A 16,699-nucleotide genomic window follows, 5' to 3' on the forward strand; every position below is an offset into this window, starting at 1 on the left:
CCTCTCTGGACACAGACTATCACACCAAGACCCCACATCCACACCAGGGAGGGACACTAGCCCATCTGGCACTTTCTCATCTTTGATGCCCCATTGTGGCCCATGTCAGAAATACAGCCAGTGTGGGCTGTTCTAATAACACAAACAGCAGCCACTGTTTCCTGAGGGTTTGCTGCATGCCAGGCACTGGGCTGAAAGGTTTATATCTGTGGTCTCAGTGAATCCTCATGACAGCCTTGGGGTAGACTTATTATCCTGATTATTCAGATGAGGAGGCCTGAGCACAGAGAGGTTAAGTAACTTGCCCAAGGTCACACAGCTACTAAGTGGCAAAGCCCGGATAAGAGCATACCCATTACTGCTATTTCTTAGGGAGGGCTCTGGCACTGCAACAGTCTCCCCAGAAGAAATCAGTCATGATAGGAAATGGACGGTAGACATTTCTCTGCCCCCCAGTGGTGGCTCTTTGTATTAAATTGAACCGCGTAGGAGTGTGGAGTTAGTTGTCAGGGCCAATTAGAAAACCAAAACAATACACTAAAGAAGAAAGTCAACATAAAGCAGAACAAAAGAGTTCCAGTCTGAGGCAGAGCCAACTCCATTTCAAATGGCTCATGCCACTTTACCACATTCCTGAACCTTATAGAGACTTGGTGTCCTCGTCTGTAAAATGGGAATAATAGCGGTACATACCTCATAAAGTTGTTTTACTTGGGAATTTCTCAAACTGCTCTGTGAAATACTTGTTTTCAGTGAAAAAATTGTGTCAAAGACAAAGTTAAACATAGTTAAACAGGCTGATTTACTCTAGAATTTCTTCGAATCTTAATGATGCTAATATGTATTATAAATTTTCAGGAAGGAGCAGTGTTTCTTGACCCCAGAATCCTTTTCCTGGGAGAATGCACGTTAACATCTATTTCTTGGGACCCCTTAGAGAAGGCTTTAATATAGGTCATACAGTCCCTGGTCTTGAAATAGGCATCAATAAATGCTAATCCCCTCTGTTTTGTGCCCAGATTATTCAAATAGCCATACCTATTCTTGTTAGATTTAAGTTCCATGGAGGCAAGAACTGGGTTTGTCTTGTTCCTTTCTGTATTCCAGTATCATGCATAGCAAGACATTCCATAAAAATGTGATGAATGAATAAGTGAACCAATGAATGAAGCTTTGTGTAGACCTACCCTGCTCATCTTCACTGCTGGCATCCTCTGCTGTTTCTAATTGTATTTGGTGAGGCCAGTGGGAGAATTCAGACACCTCTGAGAAATTTCATAATGGGGATGGTTCTGTTGGGTTGTTTTTTCTTTTCAGTTTTAACCTCTGAGCACCGTATCTTCTGACAGAACCCCCCAACTTTAGCCCCTAACCGAATCATTTTGCTTCTTCTCAGCGAAGTAGTCAGATGTTTTCTTTGCATATGTATTTTGAACAAGATATTTCTGAGTGTTCCCAGTGGGTTTGCACCTGGGTATGAAGAAGTCTTGGGCTTCCAAGGGAATAGAATAAAAACAGTTCATTGGAGCTTAAAACCAACACTGAGGATACCATGTTTCCCACGTGTGCCTATTGGCAAGTGGTGATGGAGGGACCACTGGTAAGTGGTGTGACCGCTCTCCAGTGGTTCTCTTGATTTATTTAGAACGGGATTTCCAACTCATGTTCTCTGGGCGTTATGCAAAAAATAAAAATTTAAGTTAAATAATAGTTGAGTTGGTCAAAATCTGACAGATTTCCTTACTGCTGAGCTTCTCAGAGATTTTGTGCATTTCAACACAGCATTTTCCAAACTTATCTAGCCATTCTTCTGGAGCCCTTCTGGATCCTTTCTTCTGGAGTCTCTACTAAGGATGTTGTTCAGCAGAACACCCTTTTGAAAATGCTACTTTAGAATATATGACCAAAAGTTACAATCCCATCTTTATGATCTAGAAAATAGTCCTGCTCATCAAAACTGTGGGAAAGAGAAGATAAGGCAACTCCTGAATTGAACAGGGTGATAAAAATGCAGAGCATAAAGCCAGATAGATGTTTATGTTTTGTATAACAAACCCAAGAAGACTATTCATGATGCTTCAAAAATATGACCATAAATTGTCCAGTGTTCTTATTTACATCATATTAGAAATAACTTATTTTCTATACCATTTCATAGCATAGATTAGATTCTTTTTTAAGCATGGAGCTGGGTTTTCATTTTCAAATTTCTGAATAAAATTTCATACTTTCCAGATTTCTGAATAAAAATGGCTTTTAAGAGAAAGGGACTTAGAAAACTCACATATTTCTTTTTTTTTTTTTTAATTTTATTTATTTATTTATTTTTGGCTGTGTTGGGTCTTCGTTTCTGTGTGAGGGCTTTCTCCAGTTCCGGCGAGCGGGGGCCACTCTTCATCACGGCGCGCGGGCCTCTCACTATCGCGGCCTCTCTTGTTGCGGAGCACAAGCTCCAGACGCGCAGGCTCAGCAATTGTGGCTCACGGGCCTAGTTGCTCCGTGGCATGTGGGATCTTCCCAGACCAGGGCTCGAACCCGTGTCCCCTGCATTGGCAGGCAGATTCTCAACCACTGCGCCACCAGGGAAGCCCCCTCACATATTTCTTAATCTACTTTTTGTTGTGAGTTAATCTGTTCTGAAAAGAAGAATAGAGCACATCCCATTTGAATGTCACTGTTCCCTTCTTATTAAACTTTTCTGTGAATAAAATAATTTATCAATTACTGAACAAAGCAGACTCAATTACAGCTTGAAGTATGACGCTAGGCTTGCTTGGAAATAAAGAGAGAACTTCAATTCCTAGAGCAGGAATCAGTAACTATGGCCCGCCACCTGTTGTACATAAAATTTTATTGGAACACAGCAGTGATCATTCATTTACGTGTTGTCTGTGTCTGTTTTCACACCTCATTGGAAGATTTGAGTCATTGCAACAGAGATCTTGTGGCCCTCAAAGCCTAGAGTGTTAATTATATGGACCTTCGTAGAAATGTTTGCCAATGTGTTTCATAGATTTATAGAAAGATGGGAAAGGGATGATGGAGATTACGTAACCAACCCCTTCATTCTATGGATGGGAAAACTGACACTAGAGAAGTTAGGGAATTGTCTACCCATCAGAGAAGACAGAGATAGATTTCTTTTTTTTTTTTTAAGCCAGATGCAAATTTAATGTAGATGTGGCAAAAATCACCTGAGTGGGTAACTATCTAACTGCTAATTTCACAAGCAGATTATGGATGGCCTCCCCTTGAAGCATACTCTGCGTAGTTTCTAATGCATGCATTTAATTAGTTAGGAGAAGGAGGCTTGCACCTACTTCCACTTTACTGCTTAATTTTTAAAATTAATTTTTATTAGAGTATAGTTGCTTTACAATGTTGTGTTAGTTTCTGCTGCACAACAGAGTGAATCAGCTATACGTATATATATCCCCTCCTTTTTGGATTTCCTTTGTATTTAGGTCACCACAGAGCATTGAGTAGAGTTCCCTTTGTTATACAGTAGGTTCTCATTAGTTATCTATTTTATACCTAGTAGTGTATATAAGATATCAACACCAACTGAGAGGTAGCAGCCATCTGGAGTACTCGTTGAAAAGGTCTCAGGGCTCAGAGGGAAAGGATGTAATAATTAACTAATCATCCACCGTCCAGGGGTGGGAGAGCAGCAGGATATATGCCATGTAGGCACTATCAATGCGGACTATGTCTGCTCGGTACGATACTAACAGTTATATTACCATCTCCTTCCTTGTATGTCTGCCCTGTAAACACTTCTTCGCTGGATCCCAAAACAGGAGTGCTGCATCAGGCCCTCATTAGAAGCACTGCTGCCTAGAAGTTCAGAAGTGGTTCTTATTCAAGTGCATTTAGATGTCTTTCTTAGCAACAGCCTGCCTACCACATCACATTCTCCTTAAAAGGATTTAACTTGGGATTTCCCTCAAACTGGATTTGTGTGTCACACGATTCTTAAGTTTTAGTGGAATAGGTCTATGGGGGCACAGAGTAGTCTGGGTGTAAAGTCATGAGTTCCTTGGCTTTTGTCACCCAAACTGAAAGTCTCCACGTTTGTGCTTTTGTGCAGCTGGACAATCCAGATGAGCAAGCAGCCCAGATCAGACGAGAGCTGGATGGACGTCTCCAAATGGCAGACCAAATAGCCAGGGTAAGGAAACTCTGGGGACATGTGCTGGGGGACCGGGCCAAAGCCCCGCACTGGAAGCACACTGATCATTAAGGGCCGTGGAAAGATAAAACTGAGAATTTTATCTTGTCAGGAAGATGAGGATGATCACCTGGTAGGGTCCTCAACCCTTCTTTCTCAGGGCAGGTGTCCTACAGACAGCACATGTATTTCCTATCCTCCAATCAATACTCAAACTCCAGCCTCACCTTTCTTCAGAGTCCCAGACTTACATTTCCATCTGTCTGCCGAGCATTTCCACGTGGCCAGTCCCCTGCAATTCAGGTTGGATGTGTTCCAAATCTTACTCCGTATCGTCCTCCTCCCGCCGAGTACACACACCTGCATAGACTCCTCCTCACGTGGCCTCCACGCGGTTACTGGGGATGAAACCTCCCAGTCATTGTCAATTTCTCCTTCCTCCCCAGAACACTCCACACTCAGTCTGCCCCCTGGCTTCTTGATTCTGCCTCCCAAATGTGGGTCAGATCCCTTTACTGGTTTCCAGCACCACTGCTGGTGCTTTGATTCAGGCCCCTCATCTTCCACGCCTGGATCTTACAATAGCCTCCTAATGGGTATCCCTGGCTTCACTCCCTCCCTGTCTCCTGTCCATCCTGCATGTAATCATCATTCTAAACTTCATATATGAACAACTCAAAGCAGAGCCTCAAAATCCTTCAATAGAATCCTCCAGTGTCCCCAGAACAAAATCTCACTGCTTTAGAATGATACTCAAGGCTCTTAATCCACAGACCATATCCTTCCTTATTGGCCTCACCTCCCACAACTTTCCCACCAGAACTCCCCATTCCAGCTATACAGAATGTCTCCCTCTGAATATCCCAGGCCCTTTCCAACCTCAGTGCCTTTGTACCCACTAGTGTTTCAATGTGGAGTGACCTTTCTCCTCTCCTCCACTTAGCAAGCTCTCCTACTCAGCCTTCAGTCCTCAACTGAAAACCCCTTCTCGAAGAGCTGAGCTCATCCTCCCCACTTTGTGCTTTCTTCTTGCCGTGTGTAAACCTTTATTATGACAGTTCATTGAATGCTGACTATTCATTTACATGTCTGAGTCTCCCAGTAGATAGGATTGCTCTAGGGTTGGGATGTCTTCCTGTTGAGGATTGGGAGCCTAAGCATTATCTCCTATCCTTACTGTTACCATCTGTGTTATTGTTAACAGTAATCGTGCTAGTGGCATTTCTTGAGTACTGACTCTGTGTCAAGCATGTTACATGCTTTACATATGCCACCTCAGTCCATCCTCCAAACAGTTCCATAAGGGCATTTCAGTTATTCTTGTTTTAGAGATGGGAAAATCTAGGCTGACCATGAGAGGTACTAGTTAAGAGGCTACAATGGACCCTTCACTCAAGTCTAAGTATCAGGGCTGGGACAGGGTGAGGTGCTCACTCTAGGTGCAAAATTTAAAGATGGGGGTCGGAGTGTGGGGGAGGAGGGGCACAGGGTAGAGCTTGGTGTTCAGCCTTCCTCTCTATGGAAAGAAGTGTCTCAGGATTTGTGCACGTGGAAACGAATTCTACTGGAAGAGAAACCGAAGAGAGACTCCAAGAAGCAGGAAAATCCCCTTTCGTGCTCAAGCAGTTGCGTTGAAACGTTTTGCATCTCGTGTTTGGACACCTTCAAAGTTTACGGTCGGGTCAGTCTGGTAGCTAAAAATAGTATGTAGTTATCGGGCTAAAGTTAGTGTAAAAGGCTCTTATGTTTGAAAATCCTGCTTAATGTGGGAGTAAAGATCAGTAAGGCTTCAGAATGTACTTCTCTAAATTCAGCACCTCCTCAGCAGATTATCCAGAAAATAGAGGTCATTTGGTCCATGCCCTGCCCTTAGGCAACTATTATATCCCCAACTAATAAGTATTCGTGCCACTTAAAGAAAATTTTACACACACACTTCAAAAATAAGCTCATGGCACCTTTATTTTAATTGTCTTGTTTACTTTAAGGCTTAACATGATAATTTTAGAAACTTGCGTAAGCTAATTTTAATTTTTAAAAGACCATGGGCGAACAACCCTTACATAGTGCGCCAAGTTGCTCGTTTCTGAACAATAGATCAAAGAACTCTCCCGAGGAACTTCAAGATGGCGGAAGAGTAAGACGCGGAGGTCACCTTCCTCCCCACAAATACATCAGAAGTACATCTACCTGTGGAACAACTCCTACGGAACACCCACTGAACGCTGGCAGAAGACCTCAGACCCCCGAAAAGGCCAGAAACTCCCCACGTACCCGGGTAGGGCAAAAGAAAAAAGAAAAAAACAGAGACAAAAGAATAGGGACGGGGCCTGCACCAGTGGGAGGGAGCCGTGAAGGAGGAAAGGTTTCCACACACTAGGAGCCCCTTCGCGGGCAGAGACTGCGGGTGGCGGAGGGGGGATCTTCGGAGCCACTGAGGAGAGCACAGCCACAGGGGTGCGGAGGGCAAAGCGGAGAGGTTCCCGCACAGAGGTTCGGCGCCGAGCAGCACTCACCAGCCCGAGAGGCTTGTCTGCTTAGCCGCCGGGGCGGGCGGGGCTGGGAGCTGAGGCTCGGGCTTCGGTCGGATCGCAGGGAGAGGACTGGGGCTGGCGGCGTGAACACAGCCCGAAGGGGTTGGCGCACCACAGCTAGCCGGGAGGGAGTCCGGGAAAAAGTCTGCAGCTGCCGAAGAGGCAAGAGACTTTTTCTTGCCTCTTTGTTTCCTGGTGCACGAGGAGAGAGGGGATTCAGAGCGCCGCCTAAATGAGCTCCAGCGATGGGCGCGAGCCGCGGCTATCAGCGCGGACACCAGAGACAGGCATGAGACGCTAAGGCTGCTGCTGCCGCCACCAAGAAGCCTGTGTGCGAGCACAGGTCACTATCCACACCACCCCTCCCGGGAACCTGTGCAGCCTGCCATGGCCAGGCTCCCGGGATCCGGGGACAACTTCCCCAGGAGAACGCACGGCGCGCCTCAGGCTGGTGCAACGTCACGCCGGCCGCTGCTGCCACAGGCTCGCCCCACATCCGTACCCCTCCCTCCCCCCAGCCTGACTGAGCCAGAGCCCCGGAAGCAGCTGTTTCTTTAACCCCGTCCTGTCTGAGTGAAGAACAGACGCCCTCAGGCGACCTACACGCAGAGGCAGGGCCAAATCCAAAGCTGAACCCCGGGAGCTGTGTGAACAAAGAAGAGAAAGGGAAATTTCTCCCAGCAGCCTCAGAAGCAGCAGATTAAATCTCCACAATCAATTTGATGTACCCTGCATCTGTGGAATACCTGAATAGACAACAAATCATCCAAAATTGAGGTGGTGGACTTTGGGAGCAGCGATATATTTATTTTTTTCCCTTTTTCTCTTTTTCTGAGTATGTATGTGTATGCTTCTGTGTGTGAATTTGTCTGTATAGCTTTCCTTTTACCAATTGTCCTAGGGTTCTGTCTGTCCTTTTTTTTTTTTAACTTATTAAAAAATTTTTCTTAATTATTTTTTATTTTAATAACTTTATTTTATTTTATTTTATCTTCTTCTTTCTTTCTTTCTTTCTTTTCTCCCTTTTATTCTGAGCCATGTGGATGACAGACTCTTGGTGCTCCAGCCAGGCATCAGGGCTGTGCCCCTGAGGTGGGAGAGCCAAGTTCAGGACATTGGTCCACAAGAGACCTCCCAGCTCCACGTAATATCAAACGGTGAAAATCTCCCAGAGATCTCCATCTCAACGCCAAGACCCAGCTCCACTCAACGACCAGCAAGCTCCAGTGCAGGACACCCTATGCCAAACAACTAGCAAGACGGGAACACAACCCCTTCCATTAGCAGAGAGGCTGCCTAAAATAATAATAAAGCCACAGACACCCCAAAACACACCACCAGACGTGGACCTGCCCACCAGAAAGACAAGATCCAGCCTCATCCATCAGAACACAGGCCCTAGTCCCCTCCACCAGGAAGCCTACACAACCCACTGAACCAACCTTAGCCACTGCGGACAGACACCAAAAACAACGGGAACTACGAACCTGCATCCTGCGAAAAGGAGACCCCAAACACAGTAAGTTAAGCAAAATGAGAAGACAGAGAAACACACAGCAGATGAAGGAGCAAGGCAAAAACCCACCAGACCTAACAAATGAAAAGGAAATAGGCAGTCTACCTGAAAGAGAGTTTAGAATAATGATGTAAAGATGATCCAAAATCTTGGAAATAGAATGGAGAAAATACAAGAAATGTTTAACAAGGACCTAGAAGAACTAAAGAGCAAAGAAACACTGATGAACAACACAAAAAATGAAATTTAACATTCTCTAGAAGGGATCAATAGCAGAATAACTGAGGCAGAAGAAAGGATAAGTGACCTGGAAGATAAAATGGAGGAAATAGCTACTGCAGAGCAGAATAAAGAAAAAAGAATGAAAAGAATTGAGGACAGTCTCAGAGACCTCTGGGACAACATTAAATGCACCAACATTTGAATTATAGGGGTCCCAGAAGAGGAAGAGAAAAAGAAAGGGGCTGAAAAAATATTTGAAGAGATTATAGTTGAAAACTTGCCTAATATGGGAAAGGAAATAGTTAATCAAGTCCAGGAAGCACAGAGAGTCCCATACAGGATAAATCCAAGGAGAAACGTGCCAAGACACATATTAATCAAACTATCAAAAATTAAATACAAAGGAAAAATATTAAAAGCAGCAAGGGAGAAACAACAAATAACACATAAGGGAATCCCCATAAGGTTAACAGCTGATCTTTCAGCAGAAACTCTGCAAGCCAGAAGGGAGTGGCAGGACATATTTAAAGTGATGAAGGAGAAAAACCTACAACCAAGACTACTCTACCCAGCAAGGATCTCATTCAGATTTGATGGAGAAATTAAAACCTTTATGGACAAGCAAAAGCTAAGAGAATTCAGCACCACCAAACCAGCTCTACAGCAAGTGCTAAAGGAACTTCTCTAGGCAGGAAACACAAGAGAAGGAAAAGACCTACAATAACAAACCCAAAACAATTAAGAAAATGGTAATAGGAACATATATATCGATAATTACCTTAAATGTAAATGGATTAAATGCTCCCACCAGAAGACATAGATTGGCTGAATGGATACAAAAACAAGACCCATATATATGCTGTCTACAAGAGACCCACTTCAGACCTAGGGACACATACAGACTGAAAGTGAGGGGATGGAAAAAGATATTCCATGCAAATGGAAATCAAAAGAAAGCTGGAGTAGCAATTCTCATATCAGACAAAATAGACTTTAAAATAAAGACTATTACAAGAGACAAAGAAGGACACTATATAATGATCAAGGGATCGATCCAAGAAGAAGATGTAACAATTGTAAATATTTATGCACCCAGCATAGGAGCACCTCAATACATAAGGCAAATACTAACAGCCATAAAAGGGGAAATCGACAGTAACACAATCATAGTAGGGGACTTTAACACCCCACTTTCACCAATGGACAGATCATCCAAAATGAAAATAAATAAGGAAACACAAGCTTTAAATGATATATTAAACAAAATGGACCTAATTGATACTTATAGGACATTCCATCCAAAAGCAACAGAATACACATTCTTCTCAAATGCTCATGGAACATTCTCCAGGATAGATCATATCTTGGGTCGCAAATCAAGCCTTGGTAAATTTAAGAAAATTGAAATTGTATCAAGTATCTTTTCCGACCACAACGCTATGAGACTAGGTATCAATTACAGGAAAAAATCTGTAAAAAATACAAACACACAAAAAATTTCACAATTTGTATGGAAACACAAAAGGCCCCAAATAGCCAAAGCAATCTTGAGAAAGAAAAACAGAGCTGGAGGAATCAGGCACCCTGACTTCAGACTATACTACAAAGCTACAGTCATCAAGACAGTATGGTACTGGCACAAAAACAGAAATAGAGATCAATGGAACAGCATAGAAAGCCCAGAGATAAACCCACGCACATATGGTCACCTTATCTTTGATAAAGGAGACAAGAACATACAGTGGAGAAAAGACAGCCTCTTCAATGATTGGTGCTGGTAAAACTGGACAGCTACATGTAAAAGAATGAAATTAGAACACTCCCTAACACCATACACAAAAATAACCTCAAAATGGATTAAAGACCTAAATGTAAGGCCAGACATTGTAAAACTCTTAGAGGAAAACATAGGCAGAACACTCTGTGACATAAATCACAGCAAGATCCTTTTTTACCCACCTCCTAGAGAAATGGAAATAAAAACAAAAATAAACAAATGGGACCTAATGAAACTTAAAAGCTTTTGCACAGCAAAGGAAACCATAAACAAGACGAAAAGGCAACCCTCAGAATGGGAGGTAATATTTGCAAATGAAGCAACTGACAAAGGATTAATCTCCAAAACTTACAAGCAGCTCATGCAGCTCAATATCAAAAAAACAAACAACCCAATCCAAAAATGGGCAGAAGACCTAAATAGACATTTCTGCAAAGAAGATATACAGATTGCCAACAAACACATGAAAGGATGCTCAACATCATTAATCATTAGAGAAATGCAAATCAAAACTACAATTAGATATCATCTCACACTGGTCAGAATGGCCATCATCAAAAAATCTACGAACGATAAATGCTGGAGAGGGTGTGGAGAAAAGGGAACCCTCTTGCACTGTTGGTGGGAATGTAAATTGATACAGCCACTATGGAGAACAGTATGGAGGTTCCTTAAAAAACTCAAAATAGACCTACCATATTACCCAGCAATCCCACTACTGGACATATACCCTGAGAAAACCATAATTCAAAAAGAGTCATGTACCAAAATGTTCATTGCAGCTCTATTTACAATAACCAGGACATGGAAGCAACCTAAGTGTCCATCAACAGATGAGTGGATAAAGAAGATGTGGCACATATATACAATGGAATATTACTCAGCCATAAAACGAAACGAAACTGAGTTATTTGTAGTGAGGTGGATGGACCTAGAGACTGTCATACGGAGTGAAGTAAGTCAGAAAGAGAAAAACAAATACTGTATGCTAACACATATATATGGAATCTTAAAAAAAAAAAATGGTCATGAAGAACCTAGGGGCAAGACGAGAATAAAGACGCAGACCTACTAGAGAATGGAATTGAGGATACGGGGAGGGGGAATGGTAAGCTGGGACAAAGTGAGAGAGTTGCATGGACATATATACACTACCAAACGTAAAATAGATAGCTAGTGGGAAGCAGCCACATAGCACAGAGAGATCAGCTCGGTGCTTTGTGACCACCTAGACGGGTGGGATAGGGAGGGTGGGAGGGAGGGAGACGCAAGGGGGAAGAAATATGGGGACATATGTATATGTATAACTGATTGACTTTGTTATAAAGCAGAAACTAACACACCATTGTAAAGCAATTATACTCCAATAAAGATGTTAAAAAACAAAACAACAACAACAAAAAACTCTCTCCCTTGGCCCACACCACTGGGTAGTTTGATACCAAATAGGATGTTATTGACAACTTAGAACTAGACTTTCTTGGAAAATGAAATAGGCAACTAAAGTAAATCTTGGTCAAAGTATATGGAGGGTATATGTCAAAGTATATGGAGGGTATATTTAAACATTCAGGAGGATTTCTATGAGAATCTGCACACTACTATCTCCTGTTCTCCTGGAAATTGACTGTCTTCTTTTGCAATATTCATTCATGCCAGTGGCCCCCTTACCACAGTTACTTGGTCCTGGAAGTGGACTCCTCACCCAAGTGGAACCAATCACATCTCCCAGCCTGCCCCGGCCATTAGTGATTGGTCCAGAAATGGATGCAACTAAACCAGTGAACCCCTTCACTGGGACCTGTGGACTGTAGGCCAACAGAGCTGTGTCTTGTAGTGGTAGAAAGATGTCTGCAGCCATGTTCAATTCTTCAAAGTAGGGGAAAGAAGATAAAAGAGTGAAGCCAACATACATACAAAGATGAACAGACAGAATATACTGAGATCCTCAGGGTGTTCAAACCCCTGGATCTACTTCTTCCTGACCGTCAGCTGTGTAACTGCTTTTCCTTCAGTTTAGTTGGATTCCAAGAAAAGGAAATTCTACTTCTGCTTAAACCAGACTGGCTAATACTGAGGAAGAGTGAGAAGTATCTCATCTACTAAAAATTAAATATCAAGTTCTCAGATACAGGCTAGTTCCTGAAAAGATATTGAAACAAAGCACCCATGCTTATCTTCTTTTAGCATGCCCTGATTTTTCTATTTGTAGCATCACAGTGAATTTTATTGAGGGTGTGCAATTCAACCCATATGGCTGAACATCAGCTCCTGTAAATATCATAACCAGAAATTCCTGGAGATAGATGTCATCCATCATACATAATTCACTGTGTTCTCTGAATTATAAGATGGGTAGAGTGTCTTGATTGCAAATTAGAAGCACCAACTCAAGGAAGCTTTTAAAAGAGGGGATTGATTCTAGGGATCAAGGAATGTCTCACAGAGCCCATGGGCAAGGTACAGCCAAGACCTAGGAAGGGAGTGGAGCCAGGGGCCACCAAATGGTCAGGACTTTCCCCCTTCCCTTGAGTCTGTGTGTCCCATTCATTATTTCTTCTTTCTCTGCAAACCATCTTTCTTTGCTTCTCAGATGGGAAACATGGCTATTCCACAGTTCTCCGTGTTTCCAGGATGGCCAAATAGGAAACCATTCAGCCAGTCAACCTCTCTCTCAAATCTTTCTCCCAATCTCCTCTTTCCGCTTTTCTCACTACCCCCTCACGTTCACAATTTCAAGAGTCAGGCTTCTGATTGGCCCCGCTTAGTTCAAGGGCCAACCCCTAGAGCAATCGATCAGTCCACGGTGGAAAGGGGGTGAGGGTCTCAGTGAACACGTGGATGCTAGAGATACATCACTGAGGGAGAGGGTGGTACCGACAAGGTAGGGCTCTGGGTGGGGTGATCATTATGAATTGGGAGCCCCTTGAAGATGTGTACAAAATAACTGTTGCTTATGCGGTGTTTACTATGTGCCCAACTCTCTTCTAAGCATTTTACATTTGAGAACCTACCTAATCCTCCAACAACTTTATGAGAAAGGTGCTCCTAGTATCCCCATGTCACAGAGGAGTCTGAAGCACAGACATTAGAGGCCTTGGCCAAGCTCATTCACTGACCAGAACCTTCTCTCCTAACCAGTATGCACACTACCATTACAAAATGCCTTCCCAAACATAGAGCCTCATTTCCCCATCGCCCCAATCCAAAGATCCAACATGCCCTTCACCCAGGCCTTCACCTTTCTGCATCCTGACCTCTCTCTCTGCTAATCAGTCCTTTATTAATTTGCACTGGCTATGCAATTCACGTAAACTCTCATTTAGACCTGTGACAAATGATCCTGCGAGTTAACAATGATTCTCCGCAGTTTAGGCACATCAAAGAGTTTAAGTGACGTATCAAAGTTCACACAGCTAGTAAGTAGAAAGCTGAGTGCTTTAATTCCAAGTTTCATGTTCTTTCTTTTGAGTAGTCAGATGACAGGCAGGAAGTTACACCAGGACAAGACTGCCCCCAGCTCCTCCCTCCCTGACGGTTGCCCCTCCAGGAAACTGCTTTCTCTCTTGCACGAAAATTTGCTGTGCATTCCCTTCAGTTTATCCAGAAGCCCAAATGAAGCAAAAGCAGCAGGCAGAATGGGCTCCTGGAATTCTGAATCCCTTCCACTTTGATTTCCTTGGCATCTGGGAGAGAGGTTGTGGGGACCTCGGTGGTTCTGCAAGCAGCATTCTTATCCTCACGTGCTTACAAAAGGCAAATGTTTGTCCTTTCTTCCTGGGAGAGAAGGGAGGCAAGTGCAAGGTGACTTTTTCCTCTACCCGCAACCCTACCCTGTAATCTATCAGTTCAGTCACACCAGCATCCAACGAATCATCAGAGACGGCTGTGTGAGCCCTCACTGTGAACATCAGACACGCTGCCTTAAAAGCTCCATGAAGAGATCTGAATGCATTTTTAAAAATCTGGTAGAAAAGACTTCTTAATCCCTGCTCAAACATTTTCCCAAATCCTCTCGTGTTGACGTTGAAGAGTCCCAATTTCACCCAGGAATTAAGCCTAAGTTATTTAAATTGTGTGATTAGAAGTTGACATTGGAGCTTAAACAGGCAGCTTGTGGCATTAGTGCTGCTGTGATATTTGCCAGTTCTTTTGGCCACATTTTGGGTAAAATTCCAAAATTCTTGAGCTGATTATATAAGACAAATACTACAGCTTTTATAGTAGAGGCGGAGGTCTCTATTTCTGGGAGTGAAACACCATTGTTTTTTCAAGCTATCAGTTCAATGGGGAGTTGCCATTTAAACCATATTCTCTGCAGAAGCAAAATGACCATCTCATACCACGGTCCCATTGCAGATACTGATGATATGCCTAGGTGAGAAATGACATCCAAATATTTCCCTGATGGAAAAGTTCTGCTCCATACATTGCCAACAATCAGATGAAAGTGGAATCCTCTCCTACCAGAGAATGATACCACCCCCAGCTTACAAATGAATGTTGTTGTACCTGGCATCTACCCTGTGTCCAAGCACATGGTAGAAATTTAGTTCAATTTTTTGCCTGCAAGAATGTGTGTAGGGAGCATCTCCCTGACTCTGGCCTTTGTCAGGCAGCTAAGGACCCAGGGGAATCTGAGTTCAAAGAAAAATCTAAATGCCAAGGGCGTTCATTCAAGGAAAAGGAAGCCCATCTAATTCATAAAAGCTGAGGAAGTAAAACTAAGCCACTTAAGGACAGCTTTGAGTAAAAGGACCAATCCAGGAAACTATTAATATAATACCTGTGCCCAAAATGCCTTCTAGTGTCTGTGAGGCTGCTTTTGAAATGTGTTTATAGTGGGGCTGCTGTTGAAGACCCCTTTAGAACCTCAGCCTAGATTGACAGAATGCTATTCCTTCTCAAGGCTTAAGTACTCAGAGCAGAAAAATGGCCTTGTTTTCCCTTGCAGACTTCAGTGGTTTTTTTAAAAAATTTATTTTTATTTATTATATATATATATATATATATATATATATATATATATATATATATATATATATATATATATTTGTCTTCATTGCTGTGCGCGGGCTTTCTCTAGTTGTGACGAGCAGGGGCTACTCTTCGTTGCGGTGTGCGGGCTTCTCATTGCGGTGGCTTCTCTTGTTGCAGAGTATGGGCTCTAGGTGCGTGGGCTTCAGTAGTTGTGGCTCGAGGGCTCTAGAGCACAGGCTCAGTAGTTGTGGCGTACGGGCTTAGTTGCTCCACAGCATGAGGGATCTTCCTGGACCAGGGATTGAACCCATGTCCCCTGCATTGGCAGATGGATTCTTAAGCCCTGCACCACCAGGGAAGTCCCCAGACTTCAGTTTTATAAGCCTCTTTTTATGATGTCATTAGGAACTATCCAAGTTCTGGGAGGAATGGTCATTCTTTGGAGTTTTCCAATATTCTCCTGCAAAAAGTTTGGTGGATGCCAGCTTTGGGCCAGAGTTGTGGTGTCTGTAATCACTGGGTCTTCTTCCAAAACTTCAAGACTGTGGAGTTAAAAGGCCTTGAGTGAGTCCCAAAGATGGGTGTGATGAAGGGACCGCACTTGATAGTAAGGCTGGTAGGCAGGAGAGAACCCACTTCACAAACACAATGGTTTTTCTTTCCATCTCTATGGCAACTGCAGAGCCAGCAGCTGCCAGTAAAATCAAAGATACACTTACCCAGCTCCTCCAATATCCCGTATAGTTATAAGGTTTGGGCCCCAGTACAAGGAGGAAAGAGATAGATCAGTGTCCCAGCCTTCAGGCTGTTAGTATGTAACCTGTGCTGCTTGGCAGCCTTTAACATCAATTAACTTACCGCATTCTTCTCTTCACTTGTTAGAAGGACCATGTTCAAAAGAAGATGGGGAAGTATTTTGTGACCACATTCAGTTATATAGACCTTCTTGGATTCGTGGTTGCCTATTACGTTTTTCTCAGAAAAGAGCAAATAAAAGTGGTCCTGTCTCAGCCAACTCAACCCAGTGTCAAACTCTTCCTCATCCATCAGACTCTCAGCCTAAGGGTCACCTCCTCCGGAAAGCCACCCCTGATTCTCTCAGGAAGAGATCACTTCTCATCTACTTCCATCAAGCATCTACCTTGACGTTTCCTTAAAGATCTTTCTCTCTACTAGCTGTAAGCTCCGGAACAGTTCACATCCTTTCATCATGATCTCCCCATGCCTAACACTGTGCCAGGCACAGTTTGGGTGGCAGTAAATATTTTCTAAGTGATGATGGCCCAGCAGCCTAGGGCCTTTGTCATAAAGGATACCCACATTTTTGAGGCTCACATTTGTCCTCTGATTGAGCCCAAGAATGATAAAAAGCCAGCCCACTGTGCAAAAGTTTCGAAGATATGGGTCTTGAGTATTGACAGGAAAATAAGAGAATCTCAGGGATCTAAAGTGCAAGAGGAATAACTTGGCTTTCTTAGAATTAGAAAACCAATAGAAGT

At 43.2% G+C, this 16,699-nt stretch overlaps 1 protein-coding gene across 14 annotated transcripts in view; it reads left to right on the plus strand.

Annotated features, from left to right (window-relative positions):
• The window catches only part of CADPS (calcium dependent secretion activator), a 482,411-nt gene that overhangs the window by 211,902 nt on the left and 253,810 nt on the right, over positions 1–16,699 (plus strand). For all 14 annotated transcript variants that reach the window (XM_057554533.1, XM_057554534.1, XM_057554535.1 and 11 more), the window contains exon 4: positions 4,091–4,171. In XM_057554533.1, the coding sequence (XP_057410516.1) occupies positions 4,091–4,171 (81 nt within the window). The remainder of the gene's footprint in view (positions 1–4,090; positions 4,172–16,699) is intronic.

The sequence above is a fragment of the Balaenoptera acutorostrata genome, chromosome 10 (assembly GCF_949987535.1).
Source record: "Balaenoptera acutorostrata chromosome 10, mBalAcu1.1, whole genome shotgun sequence".
Lineage (NCBI taxonomy): Eukaryota > Metazoa > Chordata > Mammalia > Artiodactyla > Balaenopteridae > Balaenoptera > Balaenoptera acutorostrata.